Here is a 23002-nt window from a genome sequence, read left to right on the forward strand (position 1 = left end):
CTAATCGTTGAACTGTGAGTCCGATCGTCTGCTTTGTAAGGAGCAAAAATCTGGAGTTCCATACTACACAGGAGAATAACACACGCCTGCAACATTTACTTTCTTTCTTATACTTTACGGAATGTATTGGAGAGTGTGTGATCTGTGTGGCCCCACAGAATGAATAGTCTTCTATTTAGGATACTTTCCTGGACTCAGGTTATTTGCTCGACAGAATCTCAGAGTAGGGTGGGCTGAGCCAAACAGCATAGTACAGTTACCAGATGTAGGTCACGGGAGTATGACCACAACAAATGGGTCTGTGGAGAAGGCATTAACTCCTTACGTGAGAAGACAATATCCCAATTTATGCAGTGATCCTGCTAATCAACTCTAACCATAACTTTCAGTATCTAACTGTATAACAAAGCTGCAGAAAAAAAAATACAACACAAAAAGCACCCGTCTGCACACGTCACCAGAAGGCAGTGATTCACCCTGCAGTATTTTTCAATACAGTGAAGAACACAGAGTGTCCTCTACTGAACAAGAGTGAAGCTTCACACATGCAGCGATAAAGATTTGGTCCCAATTTCTCATCCAGCAATCATGGAAAATGTGATAAGAATGTGAGACATTTTACAGAGAACTGATGATATATAGGAGGCTGCAAATGGACTTAAGGATCATACATGCAGTAACTACATTGGTGACTTGTTGTGTTACCATTGTGTTGAACAAAAAATTCCTGATCACAACTGAAGTGAACATCGCAAATGTTTAAAGGTTGTCCAGTCAAAGCCAAGCTGCTTCCTGTTTTTACCTTTTTGAGCTGTATGTTCAGCACTGGTCAGCACCAGTGTTCCTTATGCCAACTCATCTCCAACTAGAGGGTTGCTGATGTGCTGAGGGTTTGGATACCGAGGTAAAACTTATTTTCCACATATTCCCTCAAAGTCACGACTGATGACGACCTCTTTGTCAAAGTAAGTTTGAAGATGGTGGTGTCATCACACAATGAGCTTTCTCATCCACTCTCCCTCCAAGTGTGTTTATGCAGCCATCTGTCCTGTTCTCAAATGTGATGGACAAGAACAAGATCCGAGTGCTGTAGACGGAGTTTTTAAACACCACCTCCATTGTTTTGGCATAGTAATTGTCCACCTGCCTGGGGCAACCATCTTCATTCTGATACTGAGAGGCTAAAGATGCCCTCTGAGAGGGATTAAGTTAATACACAGCAGTTCTGTACCAGGAAAACAGGCAAGAGGTTCAAGAGAAAGTAGAGTCCTTTGAAGCAACGTAGCTTAAAGCAATTAAATGATGGATATTTATGACATCTTAGTTCTGAGTAACTAATAAAAAGGTAACACCCTTTTATAGTGGTTAAGTTATTCAGTTGCCTGTGTACACACAGGATTGTTCTTGTTAATTTGGTACAGATGGGCTATTCTTAACCCACATGTGGAAGAGGATTCTAAATAAACAAGTCCACTCCAGGTTCAGGTTTTTGTGATACTGTAAATATTTGGTCCCGTTTCACTTTTTCTGATGCCATCACACACTTTTACAAGCTGCTGTTGGAGTTTCTTTGCATTCAGTTCACAATCCTTTCTCGTCCTCTCATATCCTCTCTCTCTTATTTATATACACTTTTGTGAATATAGTTGGGTTTTTTGCCCAGTTAACTCTAATTTCTTTGTCAGACGACTATTTTGGGTGGAAGTAGCTCAGTCAATAGGGGACCAACGGGGGGGGGGGGGGGGGGCGGTAGTCCAGCACAAAATGGAGATTCTGCTTTTCCTTCATCATCATCTTTTAAATATTTTTTTCACATGTGTTATTGTGGCTTATTTTTTATTTCATTCATTGCTGTTGTTTCTCCTCTTCTTTTGTGTCTACTGTAGATTTCTGCAATATGCTGTAGATGTTTCCAATTTCCAAACCATCCTCTAAAGTCTAAAGTGATTTTACACTGTAAATAAACATAATCACGGTTCAGTTCAACACAGAATAGGTTGGCCTATTTTTATCAGAACAAAGTCTAACTCTTTGATTTGGACCTTGAACTGGGTAAGGGTTCACTACTGCAATTTTGTTCTGAATTATAAAACTGAAAAGTTCAAAAGTTTGGACCAGACGAGGGTGGTATGAGAGAGAGAAGTGACAAAAGTTTAGTTAGAGAGAGCAGCGCTGACATGGATTGTCTCTGCAGAACGATGTGCTTGTTTCTTTACTAACTCTCGGTTTATACGGGTACATGTCAGGGCACGTGTGCTAACAGTAAGCTATATTCCTTCATATCAGAGGACAGGAGTGCTAAACCAGAAGGACTGAGTGTACTCTCTGAGGGAGAGTTCACCATTGTGGCTGTTGATTTTTTTTCTGTGGCATCCTCCGAGTATTTCTCCAGCTGAACTGCGACCCATGAGTTTGACTTCCTGTGCCACGGCTTTGCAAGATTTCTTTCGCTGATCTGCGAGTTTGACTTTTTGTCCTTCTGCTCCGTCAAGAGATGGCGTGTTCTGTTGAACCGTGAGTTTGACTTTCTGTGTCTCTGCTTCGTGAGGAGATGATTTCCATTGGCTGCATCACACCCAAGAATCATACAGGCCTTCTAGTTTAATGCGTGTGTGTGTGTGTGTGTGTGTGTGTGTGTGTGTGCGTGCGTGCGTGCGTGCGTGCGTGCGTGCGTGCGTGCGTGCGTGCGTATGTGTGCGTGCTCATGAGCTCAGACAGACAGACAAATAAATAGAGAGATAAATCTGAGATTTTTCCTATTGTATATGATATATACCTTTTTGGAATAGTATTTTAGTTGGGTACTTATAATTTGCATAATTTGGTTTACTTTTGTTTCCTTATTTATATAATTAGCTGCAACGTCCAATGTTAAATAAAGTTGCAACCTTTTGAAATATGTTTTCCTCAGTTATTTGAGAGGTAACAAGAGAATAATCCAACAAAGACGCTGAATTTATTTGAAAGATTAGTAGATTATAATAAGACTACTCAACAAAGGTAAACCTTCAGGGTCGCTTCCATAAAATGGATACTCACGTCTGAGGCAGACACGAGTACAGTCACCACAGTGACCACCACAGTGTGCACTCTGCAAAGATACAACACCTCTGTGACTACCATGTACATAGACAGGATTTTCACAGGGAAATATTTTGACAGGGCTTGTGAGCTGTACTCTGGTTTCATTGCTTTCTGTGTGGTGATTATTGTGGTGATTATTTTGGAAGGAAATGATTTTCCTGTGGATGTTCCCTGCTTTCCGGTGCAGGCTTGGCGTGGCTGTGCAGTCGAGGGTTGGTGCTCAGTCTGCCTCCACACCAACGGTCAATCCGTAATCTGCTCCTCTTATTTTTCTGTTCTACAGAATTGTCATCCTGAGCCTCAAGTTTTTGTAGACAATAAATGTTATTGTTGAACTTTTCTTCAGCCTCTGCTCCACCTTTGGGTCATGTCCTTGTTACTCCGTAACATTCTGGTTATTTCATGTGCCTCACACTTCTGTGCTGATGGTCGGTGCCATAAAGACTTACATCATCAATATAATAAAATGTGTAATTTATGAATTCCTATTTATATTTACCTACTGTGCATTCAAACATTTTTTGTGATTCACATAGTATCTTTCAACCTACTACTGCCTACATTCAAGATCAGATCTCACGAACGTAATCCTGAAGACACTCACTGTCATCGTTTTTGTTACCTCTCATTGTCTTCTTTCAGTTTCTCCAGCTCTCTTTCTCTCTCCAGTGTCCTTTGAGCCTCTGCCTCCAATTTCTCTCTCTCCATCTTCACCTCCCTCTCTCTCTCCTCCACCTGGCTTTGACTTTCCATGAGCTCCTTGTACCTTGAGAAATTGAACACAACATCCAGACCAATACAATATATATGACTCAAATCTACAAATTTTGTTCCTTAAATTCACACTTGTGTGGTAACTCTACATTGGCTGCAGGACATCTTCAGCGTTTGGTTTCCTATAAATCACATTTTCACCAGTATTGTCTGCTTTTGGGCATGCCAGGCCCATTAAAGATGCAGTAAGGTATGCAATATACAACAAATGATGAATGAATTCACTCATCTTTTTGGGAGTACTGTATTCTCCACACTATAAGGCACACTGGACTATAAGGCACACCTTCAATGAATGCCCTATTCTAAAACTGTTTTCACCAGAATAGGGCACACATCATTATAAGATGAATAGAATAGAAACCACTGCAGTGGCTGTGGTTCATCATGCATCCATTAGATTGAGCTGCTCTAAAGGGATTGCATTCACGACTCTGCAGCCCTTTCTCAAATTTTAATAGCTAAGTCACTGCTAGTCAAAGGTGCCTGGCATGCTACAATTGGTTCATAAATGTGGTTGACACCTGAATCAGTAGGTAGCTGTGAGGAGGAAGGAGCACAGCTAAGACTTGTGTATTCTTTCTGGGCTGCTGACCAGATAGGCAACAAGGTTACAGCTGAGAGCTGAGAACTTATCTGAGAACTCATATTCAAGGAATGGCCTATTTTAAAACTTTTTTTCATATATAAGGCACACTGGATTATAGGATGCATTGTCAGTTTTTGGGAAAATTAAAGGCCTTATAGTGCAACAGAATACTTCTTAGTCTAAGGAAATCAGCTGTCTGTGATAATACTCCCTGGAAACACTGACAGAGAGTATTCCCAAATGATAGTGTGTCAGAAAGAAGGTCTATATCTTGAATAAATATAGATTTTTGTTAATGAAGGTAGTGTGTGTTTTCACCTGGCCTCCAGCTCCCTGTGCTGGGCCTCCAGGCTGCGGTTGTTGCTCCTCAGCTGAGAGTGTTTGTCTAGCAGCTCCTCCAGTTCCACCTCCTGCCGCTGTTGCAGCGACACCATCCGTTCATGGTCCCGTCTCAGAGCCTCCATCCTGGCCACTGAGTCCTCTCGTTCCCGTGCCCATACCTTAGACTCGGCCTCCTGAGCAGCACATCGGGCCTCGCTCTCGCTGCAGCGGGCTTGCATTGATGCATGCTGGGAGTTCAGGGATGCCTGCTCCACCTGTGTGTTTTAGTTAATTTTGTCACTGTCATGTCCTCTATACGTCTAAAGTCTAGCAGTATATGGATTTCTTTGCTTGGCCACCTGCAGCTGGGTGTTGAGTGTCTGTAGTCTGGTGCAGGACTCCTGCAGGCTGAGGGAGTGCCGACGCAGTGCCTCCAACTGCTCCTTCAGATGCTCACTGGCCTCCTGGGACTCAGACAGCCTCAACAGCAAAGCCTCCTGTCCTGCAAGCGCCACTGCTTTCTGAAGGAGAGAAATGTCATGAGTGAAACCACAGCCATGTAACTGGCAGCTGTATCAGGGGCTTACATAGATTTCACATTATTTCACATTATGTACAACATGTCCTTATGTCTACTTTAGAATTTTTATATAGCGTTTGATTTAAAAAGATATAAAGAGAATACAATTAATACAATTAATCCTCTGTGTCAATGACTGCAGAAATGTACAATATAAAAACAAACACACAAAATGAATATTTACAGTAAACATCACTGACTATGAATATATGTCATGTGAACAAACTCTGTTGTAGAAATGAGTTTATCCTCTGCTGCATCCCTGCAGAGATAATAACTGTCAGTGACAGAACTGTCTCATCACACACACACACACACACACACACACACACACACACACACACACACACACACACACACACACACACACACACACACACACACACACACACACACATATGTATCTTCTTCTTCCTTTCCTTTCTGCTTTTCCCTTCAGGGGTCGCCACAGCGAATCAGTTGCCTCCATCTAACCCTGTCTTCTGCATCCTCTTCTCTCACACCAACTACCTTCATGTCTTCCCTCATTACATCCATAAACCTCCGCTTTGGTCTTCCTCTAGGCCTCCTGCCTGGCAGTTCAAAACTCAGCATCCTTCTACCAATATATTCACTATCTCTCCTCTGGACATGTCCAAACCATCTCAGTCTGGCCTCTCTGACTTTATCTCCAAGACCTCTAACATGTGCTGTCCCTCTGATGTACTCATTCCTGATCCTATCCTTCCTGGTCACTCCCAGAGAGAACCTCAGCATCTTCATCTCTGCTACCTCCAGCTCTGTCTCCTGTCTTTTCCTCACTTCGCTGATCTCACCACAGTTTTGTACACCTTTCCTTTCATTTTAGCTGAAACTCTTCTATCACACATCACACCTGACACTTTTCCCCACCTGTTCCATCCTGCCTGTACACGCTACTTCACCTCTTTTCCACACTCTCCATTGCTCTGGGCCCTAAGTACTTAAAATCCTCCACTTTCTTGATCTCTTCCCCCTGTAACCTCACTCTTCCACTTGGGTCCCTCTCATTCACACACACATACATATACAGTATGTATACATAGACACATACAAATATGCCTATGTATATACTGTGTGTGTGTGTGTGTGTGTGTGTGTGTGTGTGTGTGTGCGTGCGTGCGTGCGTGCGTGCGTGCGTGCGTGTGTGTGTCTATATACAGTAGATATAGACACACACACACACACACACACAGTGCGCCCTTGTTACTCGCGGTTAAAGCGTTTCAGGAGCCATTCCGCAATATAGCGACAAACTATTTATCTTATTATTTACGGTGATTTAAACATTAATGAACCCTCCCCATACTGACATTAAACCACCTTCTATCTGTATTACCTTTTCCCACACTTTTGTGTCTCACGTAAGTCCAACACTCACTGAACGTAGCACACTAAAATGCGCTTACGGTATCATGTGACTGCCTACCAAAAATCCACGATGAGGTGAAGTAGCGAGTGTTCATGCGCGAATGTATGAGGGCGCTCTGCATACATATACATATGAAAATACACACACACACACACACACACACACACACACACACACACACACACACACACACACACACACACACACACACACAATTTAATAGTTTAAGTGGATGAAAGCTCTACTACAAAATGTATCTTTAATCATCAAAACTGCACATATTATGAGTTACTTATGGCTAAGCAATCTGTGCCAATAAAGGAATATGTTGACTTGACATTACGATGAACAAATAATGAATAAAATGGAATTTCTAAAACACTTCCAGAAAAAAGTTTTCTTATAAAGGATTGAGATCTTATGGCAGCCTTTCTTACTTTATTTTTGGGTTTTTTTCCTATTTCTTACACCTGACAAAGAGATCTGATTGTTCTAAAAGAGGGCATTCCCTGCTTTTTCACATTCTATTCTATACAGTGAACAAATATAATTGGGGGTTTTTTTTTTACTATTGCACAAATTATGTTGTGTTGTGAACCGAACTGACACACAGTAATAGTACAGCTGCACAAATCTGAATTTCAGAAAACAAAATATCATTTTTCCTGTTTCCAGTTTCAAAAATGTGAGAACTGGTTGATTTTGTGTTTTAATAATTCAGTTTGAATTTAGTTGTAATTATTTTGAGTTTCCTGAAATAAGTGTTTCTGCTTTAAGTAGACACAGACGCCTGGAGGTGTTATTGCTTTACTTCATCCAACCTAATCTAAAACTTTAAATCCTGCAGCACTGCTGTAGCCTCCTCCCTACCGTTTGAAGTTTATGCTTGTGTCTCTGTGTGTTTGTGTGTGAATGTGTGTGCCTGCATGCGTGCGTGTGTGTGTGTGTGTGTGTGTGTGTGTGTGTGTGTGTGTGTGTGTGTTTGAGAGAAAGTGAAAGAGTAAAAAAAGTAGGAGCCACAGCACGAGAGCAGCAGAGGAGATAAGGGAGATTAACAGTCGGCGAGGTGACATTATAAAAACTGATGAGCAGAGATAAAGCCATAGTTCTGGAAATAAAGTTGGGCACTCAGGGAATTAGGGGCCTTCTGTGAGTTGATGGTTATGAAGCATCCAACAAGACTTTCAACATAATAAAGACAATCTACCGAACCACACGTAAATCCTACAAAGAGATTCTCACAAATAGACACTCAGAATGTTCAAACGGATACACACCTCCGTTTTCAGCTCTATCAGCCTCCCACTCAGCTGCTTCTCTTTCTCCCCCGCATCATCCTCAGGGGTCAAAGTAAGGTCACAGCCTTTGCCAGCTTCAGGGGATTGATCCAAATGTGATGTCTCGTGGGTTTGTGTCTGTAAAGAATGTGCTTTTTTTTTGAGAAGTCTGAATCTGAATTAGATAGCATCCACCTCCACATTTCCTCTATTCTCTCCCACCTGCAGCAGAGATTCACTCCTCTTAATGCACAGGGACAGGGACTCTATCCTCTCCTGTGATTGGCTGAGGGAATCAGTTGTTGTTTTTAGTTCAGCCTCGGCGTGTTGTAGTTTCTGCATCAGACGTTGGACTTCAGCAGACAGTTCCCGGGAACATGCCTGCTCATTGGATAGTTCCTGGTTTAAAAAAAAAAAAGACATTTGGTGTTCTGGGATTGGAAAAGCGTGTTGATGTAAACAGTTTGTCCATAAAAATACAAACAGAATTCATATTACTCAGAAAGTTTCTTGAGCTGCTGTCATACGCTCAGCTAAATGCTATAACTGTGAGCCAATCTCATAATGAATGCTAATTCTTTATATGGATGACAATCTGCTCATCTTCACAGTATAATAAATTGGTCATCAGGATTTAGTAGACAGAAAAATCATGTATTCAAACATGAAATTATTCCCCTGCACTGTGACTTGGGCTGCAGTCAATTAACCTTAACAAGAGGAAGGTTGAATGCCCGACAGATGTTTCATTTGTAAGCCGCGACAAGCAAAAAGGAGCATTCATACTGTGGACATTACGGTTTTTTGTTTCATTGCGTGAAGTGTTGACTAAATTAGATTTTAGACACAGCTGTTATAATTTTGGTGCCGATTGAATTTTTAAATTTGCTACGGAGAGCACATGTGCTTTGCCTCGTGGGATTGTACTTCATGTGACAGTCAAATAAAGTACTGCATGCATGAGTATACGAATGTTTGTCACTTTTCCAGTATGAGCAAAATGAATATTTACAGTAAACATCACTGACTATGAATATATGTCATGTGAACAAACTCTTGTAGAAATGAGTTTATCCTCTGCTGCATCCCTGCAGAGATAATAACTGTCAGTGACAAAACTGTTTCATCACACACACACACACACACACACACACACACACACACACACACACACACACACACACACACACACACACACACACACACACACACACACCTGGGACAGTGAGTTCATCCTGGCCTGACTCTCTGTGTACCGCTCCTGTAGCTGCTGTTTACTCTCCTCCATGCCTGTTAATTGACTGCTGATTTGTTTCTCCCGGTCCTGCAGTCGAGCACAGAGCTCCTTGGATTCAGACAGCTGTTGATGAACACATCTACACACACACGCGCACACACACACACACACACATGCACACACACCAGCAGTAACACAAGTCAGACACAGTTCAAGTGGAGATCTGAATTCATGTTATAGATAAATTCCTGGTGTGTCCAAACAGCTGTCTCTGATATCTTAAGTTAAATGCAAACCTCGGCTCGTTGATGAGGTTAAGTGTGTGAACCTGAGTGTGTGCACCTGTGTTCGGCATCCAGAGCCCGAGCTCTCTGGTTGCTATGCTCCAGGGCCAGGGTCATGCTCTCCAGCTGCTGCCTCAGCCTCTTCACCTCCCTCTCTCTCTGCCTCCCCTCTTTCCTCTGGCTGTCCAACTCCGACTGACACACCTCCTTCTCCTGCTCCAGTCTCGTCGCCTCCAGCAAGGCCTGGTCTCGGCCCCTGGACAAAGATTCAGCCTCCAGGACGCCCTCGCGGAGTTCTACCTCCAGCTCCTCCTCTCGACGGCGAAAGGTCTCCACACTCCGACCCTGACGTTCCAGCTCCGCCCTGAGAGTCTGGATGGTGAGCTCCAGCTGGTTTCCCTGGCAAAGCAGTGATGGGTAACTAAAGGAACCCCAAAGAGAGACTGACCTCCAGTCGGACTTTGGAGAGAACTGTATTTTGTTAATCTTTTGCACAGTGATGGGAATTTTAAAGGAGCTATTTTAAAATGGCAAAACCTTGGGATAAAGAATACAAAATACAGCTTTGTTAGCAAAATGAACTGACGACATTTATATAAAATTATTTCTTGAAATTGTGTGAATTTATCAAATAAGACGATTATTTTTCAGTGATAGTCTTTGGTAATGTTTCAGTACATAGTAGCTCAGCTTATCTACATAATATTGCACTTTCCTCTTTGCTTTTAATTCACCTTTAAAACTGAAAAATGTAAGTAATGAATAGGTCTAACTAGAAAGTCAATTAATTCTCTTAATGTTTAAATTAGTGCATTTATTCAGAGCTGACATGCATCTATAAACTGAATAGATTTTTTGAGCTGCTTTAATGAGCTTTAATGAAAGTCAATCACTCCTGCTGGTGACACTTATTTACAGATAGAATGGTGCGTTTTAATCTGCAAAACTATATTTCACCTGCTTTGACATAAAGTCACGCTAAAATTCATTATGTGGGTGCCTGCACTCAACAATATTTCCTTGGCTCATTCACACACACACACACACACACACACACACACACACACACACACACACACACACACACACACACACACACACACACACACATACATGCGAGAGCACAGGCACACACACAAATGTGACTGGAGGTATTCATGAATGCCTTTTATCATATTTCCTTAACGCTGACACACCGCTGCTTTTGTCCCTTCGTGCCAATTTGCAGGGTGTCTGCAAATAGCACAATAAACACAAAATTCTGCATCATATTTTTTGTCCGAAACTCTCAACGACTTCAAAATCCTTCAAGGATAAAGGCACAATTCCTCTTTTTAAAGGCCTTAAATGAGTTGTGAAAAGAATTTCACCACTGATTTCTTCTCTGACAGCTTCTCATCTGTTTGATATTTTGTGAAGTAAGATTTGCTCTCTCAGCACAGGTTATGTAAAAAGTCTTGCTTCGCTCTCACACACTTGAATTACCTGTTTGAATTCAGACTATTAAACCCACCTCTTGTTGAACAAATTCTCCTCACATTATATGATAACATTTTGGAAAAGAACCTGCTTATTTAGCTATCAAAGCCTGGCTTTAATGTATTGAATGCAAACGAAATAACCTAACAACTGCAGCTACAGTGGACTTTTATATTCCGTTGTATTAACTCTCTCATAATCCATTAATCTACCCCTCATCTGTCTCCCCTCGAGTGAAATGACATCTGCGGTGGTCATGAACATGTTACTGTCACAGTATAATGTGCATGTTTGTGTATGCTTGTGCATGTGTTCTCGTCAACCTTGCGCTGGGCGCTGCGCATGGCATCCACGGTGCCACGTAGCGTGTCCCTGTCTCTCTCCAGCGCAGCCCGTTCCCCCTCCAGGGTGGCGATGACCGTGGTCTGCATCCTGTGCAGATCCGCTTGGCTCCGCAGGCGGCACAGTTCTTCCCCCATGACCAGACCCTCCAGCTGAAGAGCCTGAGAAAACAATGACGTATGCTGTATGTGCACCCACGAAATGAACTTTCCCAGTAAACATTTTAATTCTGGTGTATGATATGTAAGGTTTTTATGGGTCCCTGGAAAGGTCTGCATGTGCTGCATATAATGGTGGCTTATTAAAGGGAAATAAAGTGTTTAGCTGGTAATGTTCCATCTAATTATGCAATTTAGTTACTTCTGATAAATTGTAAGCACAACCCAAAGAACCTTTTGTGAGTAAATGTGTGTATAAGCAAGGGCATAGTTCAAACAAAGCCAGAAGAAGTGATGCTTCCAGCTATAAATTCTAGCATCAGCATGTTAACACGATCCCACGAGTGTTTTCCATCTTGTTTTTCTGTTCATGAACAAACATTTGCTAATTACTGTAACTCTTAACAGTAGAGGCTGATGGACATGTAATGTACCGATGCTGGTAAGCAGTTCATCCTCAGGGAGACTTTTTTTTTTTGGTTGTTCTAATGATTCTATTGGATTTTAGATGGTTTAGAGAAAATTGTCACTGGAAAAGGAAATGAAAAGGAATCAACAACATTAACAAGCTTAACTGTAAAGAAGCGAAAATTGCACCTTGATACTGCAACAAAATCAATGCCACTGTCTTTCATCCATCATCCATCCATCCATCTCTCCATCCATCCATCCATCCATCCATCCATCCACCCATCCATCCATACCTCTATCTGCTTGCGGGCGTCTCCTAAACCCTCTGCGGTTTTCTTCAGATGCTGGATTTCAGCCTCCAGAACCTTCAGCTTCTGTTCAGCTTCCCAGGTTTTCTTGCTCTGCTCTCCCAGCTTGAAACGCAAGTCTTGGGCCACCATCGCCTGTCTGTCAGTCTCCTCCTGCGCTTCGTGGATGCTCTTCATCAAAAACTGTACATCAGGTCCAGACGGGGAGCATATGAGCTGATCTGCAGCAGTGGTCCGGGTATTATCTTCAGTGCGTGTGGATTGTGGAGGTTTGTGGGTCTCTGAGCTTGATGTTACTGCAGTCTGTTCTACCTTTATTCTTCTTTCTGCCTCTTGTTTCTCCCTGTCTTCCTGCCCTCCCTCAGCCTCTCCTCGCCATTTGAACTCAACTTCCTCATCTCCATCAGATTCCTGAACTTCTACAACCTCTTCCCCAACTCCTGATTCCCTAGGGATCCCAATCACCTCTCTCCTACTCTCACTCTCCACCATCACCCTCACCTCCTCTCCCCTGTAACATTTGGAATCTTGAACTTCTTTCTGAACCTTCTCCTTTTCCTTTCTTTTTGACTCCTTGACTATTTTTTCTTTCCTCTTGTCTTCTCTGTGTTGCATTTTGCTTAGCAGTTCTTCCAGGCGCTGCTTCAAGGTGGTATTTTCATTTTTCAAGTTTTGAGACTGAAAAACAAATTAGTGGCATAATGAATGTCATTTAGCTTTTAAAAAAACATCGTATAAAACTCTACACAACCCAGACTGAGCAGCAGTAATCATAAACAAGAGTAAAACCAAAACCAAATAACGCACCCTAAAAAAAAAATCACTTCATGCAGAGTTTTCACATTTCAGCGATTGCAATGTTTGCTGTGATTACTATGGAGATTGATCCACTTGCTCATTATCATTATTTAACAGTGTAGCTGCATAGTAGCTGCTGTGTTATTGTGTCACGGTTTTTAAAAGGAAAACATGTTCCTCTGCAACACCGAGGCTTTTAGCTGCAAGTTGTTTTTTAATCCAGTGTAAATTGTTAGTTCAAAGAAAAGCCCTTGAGCTTGTCTTATCATATTACATTATGGTTATATGTCTGCAATTAATAAATAAGATTTATATTATATAGCTATTTCATCTTTAACATGCCCATTAAAAATGTTCCCACTGTGGGACTAATAAGGGTCTATCTAATCTCATCTAATCACAGGTTTTTAAAAACTTTAGTATGTTGCTTTGAGGTACCTATCAATAATTAATTTTATTTTGACTAACTAATAAAATCACAAATTAACTAAAGGTCACTCAACATAATAATGCAGGACAGCCTCTAAAGCTTGTACACTTTAATTTCCCCTCAGTTCACCTCTCTGAGTGTGTTCTGATGCTCCAGCTCCAGGCAAACCAGCTTGTCTTTTGAATCCAGAGAACTGACCTGCAGCAACAGAATGTAAAATCAGACAAGACAGATAAATTAAAAATAAGTCCAAGGTACACAGGCACAAATGAAGCATAAACAATGAAATAAATAAATCAAAAGTAGAATAAAACCTCATAAAATAAATACAAATCAAGGATTTCTAAAAACGTTCACAAAGATTGGTGTGTCTGAGTTCAGTTCCATTATGTGAGTTCTCTAATAGCAGAGGCTCAATCACTTTCAATGTTACAAACTTTGACATGAGAAAAACCAGTCCAGGTCCAACGACGGATCTCACTGGCAGAGAAGTCACATACCAAGTCAATAAATCTGAGATGTTTTTAGGGACAAGCCCATTTAAGACCTTTAAAGTTAGCAATAAAATGTTTAAATCAATTTGAAATAGAACAGGGAGCCATAAGGGAGATGTGATCGTGCATCTTTGTCCTGGAACTTAGTCAAGCAACAATCTAGCAGGTCGCTGAATGTTATTTGACACATCGCCAAGATTAGCATCAACAGAGTGGATGGAGTTTGGGAGACAAAACTGACTGACATCAGATTTGCCATTGTTTCATTTTCAGGTATTCAGGGACATCTTGACTTTTACTCTGCTGGCGCAAAATTGTTCTGTGGGTACCTGGGTTAATACTCTCTGAATTTCAAACAGTAGTTTGTCCTTAAAGTCGTATTCTGTCTCGGGGCACAAAAGTTCATTCCAGACCTCAGCAGCAATTTTAAGCTCACAACAAAAAAACCTAAATCACAACAAACACATAAACAAAGAGTTGGCAGCCCTGATCAGTCTGAATTATTGGAGCCCTGACTGTGCAGTCTGTCATGGTCATGGAGATATACATCACTGAATCTCAGAAGCAGTGAGTTTTGGATAAATAACTTAGCATGTGGCTTCTCAGGGCTTTGTGGGTAATCCATATCATCTTGAAATTAATTCCAAAAGCAACAGGTAGTCATTGTTGTTATTCAGCCCTTCTGTAGCTACTGCAGAGTTAAATCAATGGATTTCATTTTTTAAAAGCAGACTGGAAAATTTGAAATATACTAGTATCATTCATCGATGTATAAAGTCTCAGTTGATAACATAGCCAGAATGTTAGATGGGAAAAATAGCCTTTTTTTTTAAATTATATCCTGGCTGCAGATGAAGGAGTTCTCTGCATTAGTTCCCCAGGTTTCAAGAATGGCTTAATATCCTTGTAAAGGTTTTTAAATGTCTTAATGGTCTTGCACCTTGTCATATCTTAAATTTCTTTTACCTTATCAACCCTCGCAGGCCTTGAGGTCCTCCGATCTTTTAATTATTCATGGAGCAAACACACAAAACAATATTTCAAGGCAGCCTTCCAGTATTATGGCTCATGTTTATGTAACAGCCTCCTGGTGAACCTCTGGGCTGCAGAGAATATTGATATTTTTAAAAGCAGGCTCATCTATTTTGTTTGTCTGTAGCTAATGTCTCTTTTCTCGGAAATGTACTGATTTGAGTTTTATGTAATTATTTTTGTCTGTTACAAACCATAATTTTCATTACTGTGGCTATTGCATTTAGGTCTACTTATAGTGTGTTTTTACTTTAATCTAGTGCATAAATCTTTATATTTTATTGTTTTTATTGTGTATTTTTTAATTATTTTATGCTCTTTATTTAAATTAGCTTTTAACTCAAATGATTCCTCAGTGACGCCCCCTGCATTGTTTGGCGGCCCTTGGTCCTGGCTGCTGTGGCCCTCGCTGATTCAGTTTTTTATATATTAAACATTTTCAGCTACAATTACAATGTAAAAATTAAAATTAAAATTATAAGAAGTTAAGGTTGATCAACTGATCAATCAGTCTATCTACAGGTTAGTTGACTGACTGACTGGTTGGTTGGGTGGTTAGTTGGTTGGCCTTGTTGAAAGTCACAGCCCTGTTACCGTGTTCATTTACAAGCCATTACATTTGGGCAATCATCTTGAGCAACTTCCTCCTAGGAGATCAATACAGGTTTCTGATTCTGATTCTTAGCTCACATGAATCATGAGAGATAGTAGGAGGACGTGGAAACTATTTTATTTACATAACATCTCATTTAACTTTCATATAGTTTAATATAATCTTCTAAAGGCCAGCCATGTCCTTTTAGATATGAACTGCCTCAACCCTTAACCTGAGAAAACTCAACTGCTATAGATTATTTTTCTGCAAGTTATAACTGCAACCCTTGAACCCTGACCTCTTGCAAGGCCTGCAGCTCCTCCAGACGTCTCTTTAGCTCCGTGTTCTCCTGTTCCGCCCCCAACAGCCTCAACACCGATGCCTCACCCACTTCTACGCTCAGCGGCTTCTGATCTGAGAATACCGAAGAGAGAGAAGAGAGCATGAAAAAAATGTGAAGTAAAAGGAGCAAAGTGCAAAGGAAAAAAAAAGAATAAATTTGTCTTATCAGTTAATTAAAATGGCTTAAATAACAAGGGGCAGAGAGGTCGGTGCTCTCACCAATCAGTTCACTCATCTCCTCCTCAGAGTCCAGTTCTGATTGGAGGAGGCGCTGGTGAATGGGTACAGGAATGATGTCGCTGCTCCTCAGGTCTGCCTCGAGGGTCATGTTCATCTCCAGCAGCTCATCAACACGCTGCCTCTCTGTGTCCCGCTCCTTCACACACCCACGTAACGCAGACAAACACACATTTGCTCATTAAAAGAAAAACTGATTTTAAAAGATGCACACAGTAAACAAAGCACAATATCTTCTCTTTAAATGCTTACCCAGAGCTATGAAATACAAGTGCATGCTTAAATCCAAAGGTTTGTCAGACAGACATAAACATACCCCCAAAACAAACAAACAAAAAAACACTCAGATTCAGACAACATGATAGGATTTAACCATTGATTAATATTCACCGCTTCAACATCTATGATTTTCTGACGCAGCAGAAGATTTTCCCTCTCCAGCTCCCTCAGTGAGGAACAACGCATCCGTGCATCTGCCAGCTGTTCTTCCAGGAGAGCTTTGGTCTCCTGCAATGCTGCACACAGCTGTTGCTGCTCCTGCAAAGGCAGACAGGAAATATAAAACTAACGATGAAGTGATGCCATCGTGTCAGTCACACTTCAGGAAGGACAATTAAACCAAACCATACAATGATTACCTCGCTGTTACATGGTCAAGCTAATACATATGGTGTGACAAAGGCTTGAACACATTTTTTCCCCTGTAACCATACTTTACTTACATGCTCATTTCTGTTTCATTATTATTATTTTCCCAGAATACCTTCTGATACCAAGTAGATCTTTTCATTATTAAATGCATAGACATCATTAGAGAGGCTGGTTTAGCTAAAAACTAGTATCATGAAAGGTTTCAAAGCGGCAAATGCAATGATTTTCTTATTCGTTTATTTCTGCAGATTCAGTAGTAGAAATTTGGGACACTCACCAACACATACAGAAAATAAAAACTCCACACAGAACGGAATAAAACCCAGAACCTTCTTGCTTTGAGGCAACGGTGCTACCCACTGCACCAGTGTGCCGACTCATATTTAACTGGTTTATTATGAATCTTTCGGCCAGTTGTAACACCCTTACAACATTGGTGATTACTGATGTGGGGAAAAACTGAAGAAACAATGAAACAATTCCAACAAGAAAATACATGCAAAAAATTAGATGACCAGATAAAAAGTAAAATGACACTTGATTTATAATAAACTAAAACTCAGTCTCTTGTTAGCACCATCTCAACATTTTCAGATGTCCGTAATTAATTTGGAAGAGAAATGTTGCTGTTCAGAAACTACTCATGAATATTCTCCTTTACAACAGACCATAGTCAACATTGAGAACATTGAGCATTACCCTCCCTGCTTTTAACATTCACACATAGGTTAACAGTTCATTTTGGATAATAAATCATGAACCAAAACATAGGGAGAAAAAAACCACCTGGCAGACCAATTTGAACTGTCACAAGGGCACAGTGTGAAGGCAGAACAAATCAAATAAGACTGAGAAGGTGACAGTGAGGACACAGTGAGGTGTTTTACAAGGATATGGGCACATTTTCTCCCTCGGAACATTTATACTACCTCAGAATAAATCTCATTTGGGTGTAAAAGCTCCACTAACTGAAGCCGTACTCCTGCTCTTTGTCAATGAAATGCTCCAGGGTGTAAATCCTGGTGACATCACATGGTATAATCTCATTCTCTGGCTCTAAGATTCCCCGTTATTCATATGCACTCTTGATTGAAATGTTCAAGGCAAAGAGAGGAATACTGTATAAAACCTTTGAGATGAAGTGTACCACTTAATTTTTATACCATTAAAAAAAAAAAGGTGCCGAGAGAAAAGTTAAGCAGGGGATCTTTTTCATGTGACCTTCAATTGAAATATTTCTACAAGCACTTTGTAGAAATATTTCAATGTGTGTGTGTGTGTGTGTGTGTGTGTGTGTGTGTGTGCGTGCGTGCGTGCGTGCGTGTGTGTGTGTGTACCTTCAGCTGAGTGCGTGTGAGCTCCAGGCTGCGTAATCTGTGTTTACAGGTCTGAAGCTCCGTCTGGAGCTGCTCGGCCCGTGATGCTCGTTCGCGAGCGCAGTCCAGTTCGTCCCTCAGAGCACGCATGCCCCTAACCTCACCCTGAAGAGAACGGGTCTGCAGGCACACACACACACATACACACACACGCACCAAAAAAAGTGAATATATGGAGCAAACAAATATTGACATAATCTAATACAGGAGGAAGAAAATCTGCGTGTTTGTAAATGAGAATTATTTTGACATTTTTGCCATCTTCTATGAATTTTAGTTAAAAATGCAAAGAAATATTTGCAAGTGAGGCTTCTCTGTGGGAACATATGACATTACATGACCCTTCTGTCGTTCTGCGTCAGTTCAGCTCAGAAAAGAAATTAAAATGCAGTTGGCTTCAAAGTTTGTAATGTGGTTTCTGCTAAGTGTATAACCTCAGAGGAATTCACTTACTGGCTATGGAATGCCACCTGTGCTCCGTGCTGTTGGCGGTGCTGTAATGTTTTTAAGCCCTAATATAAACTCTATTGTGACTGTTGCCACTGGAACTGACTGTCGGTCTACGTATGTCTTCTTCTTTTCTACGGAAGAATCCAGCAGTATCAGTCGGGCTGAAGTACCTCTTTCTGGAGTTTCTTGAGCTGCTCCTCCATTGTGTGAATCTCCTGTTTGTAATCCAAAATCTGCTCTCCTTTATCCTCGCTACAACGCAGCAAAAATACAATAAAAGTTATTTTTCTGACATTTTAACTTTTAATTGATAAGGTAGCTGAAAAAGTGCTGGGTAATGTTGGAAAGAGATTAAATTTAACTAATTCTGCAAAGGGCAAGGGGTAAAATCAAACCTGTACCGAATTAAATACGGAGTTTACGCTCTACCAACTCATAAATTATTTATGTATAATGTTAGAAATAAGACATTTGTAAAACTCCCTTCATTAAATAGAATGTGTAAACTCTATTACAGCTTTTAGTCCCTGACTTTTGTTAACTTGTAACTGAGTAAGAACACACAGTTTTGTGTGTTTTGTGACTGAATTGTTGGTACAACTTTCAGCACACACAAGCATACACACTCACAGCTGTTGTTTGAGGCGGCGGAGTTTGGCCTTGCTGTCCATCAGCAGGAGCGCTACACTTTGGGGTGGCTCCTCGCTGCGACCACCAAGGGGAGCGACGGTTGTGTCATCCTGACCGTCCCGCTCTCGCCACAGCTCTGCCATCCGCTGGCAGACAGGGAGGGAGTGATGGCCGCGGAAATGGATATAGAGGATGGACGAAAAGAAAGATTCAAACAAGATAATAAACATACAGGTGAACGGATTTCACATGTGAGAAGAAATGAGATACTAGTTTGACTATCAGAGCAATAAACCCTTTAATAGACAGTTGGGATAAAGGGTTATTAAAGTGTACACAAAGAAAGTCTCAAATTATTCCTGTTCTCCAAAATGAATGTGAAATGACTTTTTGCCCTTGTATTTTTCTTTGTGTTTAATATGATATCGTCTTGGGACAGCCAAAATACAATTTATACTTTTGTTTTCATGTTCAAAGATTTATTGCAGTGGTAATTTATTTTGTTTTTTGCCTTTTTTTTTTTTAAATTATCTTTTGTTTTCTTTTTATTTTATTTTTAAAAAATTATATTTTAAGTAAAGTTAAAATGAACCCTTCAGTCACCATGTCTTTTTGAGTAAGCAGAAGGGTTCTGATTTAAATACAATATCGTGATTTGTTCTGATCTAATATTAGTGTTCCTCGTAGCCTTGAATATTCTATTGCAAATGGGTGCCTTTTCCCAATAAAATATAGTAAAAGATCTCAGTGGAGTTCAGCATGCAGTACATACTCAAATGAAGTAAATAAGCTTATATATGGGGAAATAAAAAAGTTTATAACCAAATAAAAAATCAACATATTGTTTATAGTAACTGTCACCACTGTATTCCACTGCCATGCAATATTTCTGCAGTGAAAACTTCCAAATTTATTTATGCCGACCTCAAATCCCAGTGTACTCATGTTTTCAGAGATGTAATCTGTCATGCATCCTGCTGTGATACCATTTTCTATTAATAAGTATGAGATGTGAAGAGTTACTACAAACTGAATAAAAGATGTGAGGAGCAAGAAATATAAAATGTTGATCAACTGCGTGACAAAATTGTTCAGAAGAAGTAACACATGTCATATTTTCAGTAAAACTTTATTCGTACAAATGAAACACTTGAGTTATTATCAGGTTGCTTTTGAAAAACCTTGTACTGGTCCCTTTCAGAATTTTTTTTAGATTCAAATATCCTTTGTGGAGTTTTAACTGGAGACACTGCTGTTGAATTACTTGACGTGGATCTTAAACTGTAAGGATTTATATTAAAACCACTTAAAGCACAGAACAGTATTGTCAAACAGACTAGAACTTGGTGTTTTAATGCAATCAGTAGCATCAACAAACCCCTTCCATGTATTTTCCACAATCTCAAAGTGTTCCTTTAAATGTGTGCGTGCATACCTCTAGTTGTGTGTCTCTTTGTGCCAGCAGGCCTTGAATCTGTTTGGTCATGGAGCTGAACACCAGCTGCAAGTCTGCGCCTTCATTCTCCACCAGCTCCTCCCACCGCAGCGGCAGCACCACGCGAGGATCCTGAGTTACCTGTGACAAGGACGGATCACCAGGCTGTTATGATAAGATCGATTTGTGTCTGGGAAATGTGGCAGGAAACAGAAGATCTGGGGAAAAACAATCCAGGCAGTGGGAAGACTGAGAGAATACTAACTAGAGATGCACCTGTGTGCAAATTGCTGTCACATTTATTTAGGAAGCTATTCAAGAACTGTGCCCAAAAATGCCTGACTAATGCAAAAGTAATTATCGTATAGCAGAATTCTCCTCAAGTGGAAGATATATAAACAGCAAGCAGGGATGCATGATCCACACAGGAAAGACACCGTTCACCTCTATGATTTATGAGGCTGAGGAACTGAGCAGAGGAAACATGCTGATACTGTAATTCAGCTAGAGCGATATGCAACATACTGTTTTTGTAATGTCTGCAATTATTCATGGAGGAGTATATTTAAATAGTACAATTTGGCATTTAGGTTTTCATTGGAAAGATAAGTGGAGAAAAGCAGAAAGGACATGAAGGAAGAGAGGATGATGAGACAGAGGTGGAGGTGGAGAGGTGGAGGATCCATCCCACGGTGGCAGCGAGGGACACTCAAAGGTCCTTTAAAGGCTGCAGGCAGAATAACAAGCAGCTCATTTCACTCTGGCTTGAAGTTTCAGTAGAAGGTGTAACACTTTCACATTCGGAATCCTTTGCAAAAACACATTTAGGAATAAAAATCCTTCCCTGGATGGCATCTCATCGTGTCGATGGTCAGTCTGTGAATGTCTGTGGGGGGTCATTGATTTGAATAAATCATACCTGCTGGATACAGCTGGCGATTGCTGCTTGAGTCTCGATATCCAGAGACTGGATCTCCTGAATGAACGTCTCCTTCTTCTCACACTGCAGGCACAGACAGAAGAGATGAAGCCATGTGTGTCCGTATTATAGGAAAATACAGTACACTCATAATGATGAGCTGATCAACGCTAGAGTTATCCGTAATGATTCTATTGTTCAAATGATCATTTCAGTCATTTTCAAGCAACGCTGAACAAGCAGTTGCTAATTTTTTTGCGACACTCTCTAGTTTTTCTCTACATCTTTGTAAACTGAACAAAGAAACCCGCCAACATCGTCATTATTCTTATCACTTTTTTGACAAAGTCCATCTTCAACTAATCATGACTGTGATAGTTAATCGATGCTGAAAACAATAATTAGTCACAGCCTTAGTCACAATTCATGTTGGCAACTTCTGCAGCATCAAGCCATCACTGTAAGGCCGCTGTTTCTCATTTCTTCTGATTGAAAGTACATTTTGTTATATTATCCAAAAGCTGTTCAAGTCAGTCCACTGGACGTTAAGTGGATTGACTTAAACAGCTTTTGGATAACCATGACCTGGATGACTGAGAACCTACACAGACATTTTGTTATATTTTGCTTGTCTGATTTTCCTTGTTAAAGCTTGGTAACTAGTGTAACTAGTGTTTGGGACATTACAACACATCTGCATTGATTACACTGTAATATTAACTCAATGTTATGCAACACAAGCCTGCTACAGCAGCTGTTACCGGCTTCTGTTCTTTTGTTTGTTTTTTTTCCTTAATTTGAATTTGTCTTTATTACTCTTTCGTTGCGGGTAGTCGCTTCAACTTAACGGCACAATAGCTGTAAAACTCATTGTGTTGGCTGTGATCCAGGCTGCAGATACGGCTGCATTATCTACACGGCAACGCTGCTTAGAGAAAAACAAGGAGGAGACAAAGCTTTATATAAAACCAGGTCCTAAAACAGAAAGTCTAGAGATGGAGTGAAGGATAGTTGATTCAATAATTATCTTTATTATTAACGTTGAATGACAACACTGACCACACATTAGCACAGATAGAGTCACCACATGTTACAAATGTTCAATGAAGCATCTCTGCGTGTAATAATCGACCATCAGAACACAGTGAGACGATGTGTGTGTGACATCACCTGGACGGCACATCCCAGCAACAGCAGCAACAATCGCCGGAGTTCTTCCACAGTTGCCTCTGAGGACAGAGAAGTCACTGCCATCATCATCACCATTATCATCATCATCATCATCATCATCATCATCATCCCCACAGCCCCACCGAGCATCCACACGTTATTATCACCTTAATGCGTTTCAAGGATAGCAGAGATATGGACTCGTATTT

The 23002-nt window shown here is 40.7% G+C and overlaps 1 protein-coding gene across 3 annotated transcripts in view; it reads right to left on the reverse strand.

The window, feature by feature from the left end:
* ccdc88b (coiled-coil domain containing 88B) overlaps positions 1 to 23002 on the reverse strand; it is a 46541-nt gene that overhangs the window by 13845 nt on the left and 9694 nt on the right. For all 3 annotated transcript variants that reach the window (XR_011037160.1, XM_068325086.1, XM_068325087.1), the window contains exons 5-23: positions 22794 to 22852; positions 21624 to 21707; positions 20705 to 20845; positions 19270 to 19415; positions 18810 to 18891; positions 18151 to 18309; positions 16553 to 16699; positions 16145 to 16301; positions 15882 to 15997; positions 13592 to 13660; positions 12220 to 12912; positions 11339 to 11518; positions 9595 to 9935; positions 9232 to 9391; positions 8238 to 8414; positions 8016 to 8153; positions 5128 to 5289; positions 4766 to 5043; positions 3707 to 3850 (exon numbers count right to left, since the gene is read on the reverse strand). Coding sequence is in view for 2 of the 3 variants with exons in the window: in XM_068325086.1 (XP_068181187.1) it covers positions 3707 to 3850; positions 4766 to 5043; positions 5128 to 5289; positions 8016 to 8153; positions 8238 to 8414; positions 9232 to 9391; positions 9595 to 9935; positions 11339 to 11518; positions 12220 to 12912; positions 13592 to 13660; positions 15882 to 15997; positions 16145 to 16301; positions 16553 to 16699; positions 18151 to 18309; positions 18810 to 18891; positions 19270 to 19415; positions 20705 to 20845; positions 21624 to 21707; positions 22794 to 22852 (3433 nt within the window). In the remaining variant the exon portion in view is untranslated. The remainder of the gene's footprint in view (positions 1 to 3706; positions 3851 to 4765; positions 5044 to 5127; positions 5290 to 8015; positions 8154 to 8237; positions 8415 to 9231; positions 9392 to 9594; positions 9936 to 11338; positions 11519 to 12219; positions 12913 to 13591; positions 13661 to 15881; positions 15998 to 16144; positions 16302 to 16552; positions 16700 to 18150; positions 18310 to 18809; positions 18892 to 19269; positions 19416 to 20704; positions 20846 to 21623; positions 21708 to 22793; positions 22853 to 23002) is intronic.

This window comes from Antennarius striatus, chromosome 10, assembly GCF_040054535.1.
Source record: "Antennarius striatus isolate MH-2024 chromosome 10, ASM4005453v1, whole genome shotgun sequence".
Classification (NCBI taxonomy): Eukaryota; Metazoa; Chordata; class Actinopteri; order Lophiiformes; family Antennariidae; genus Antennarius; species Antennarius striatus.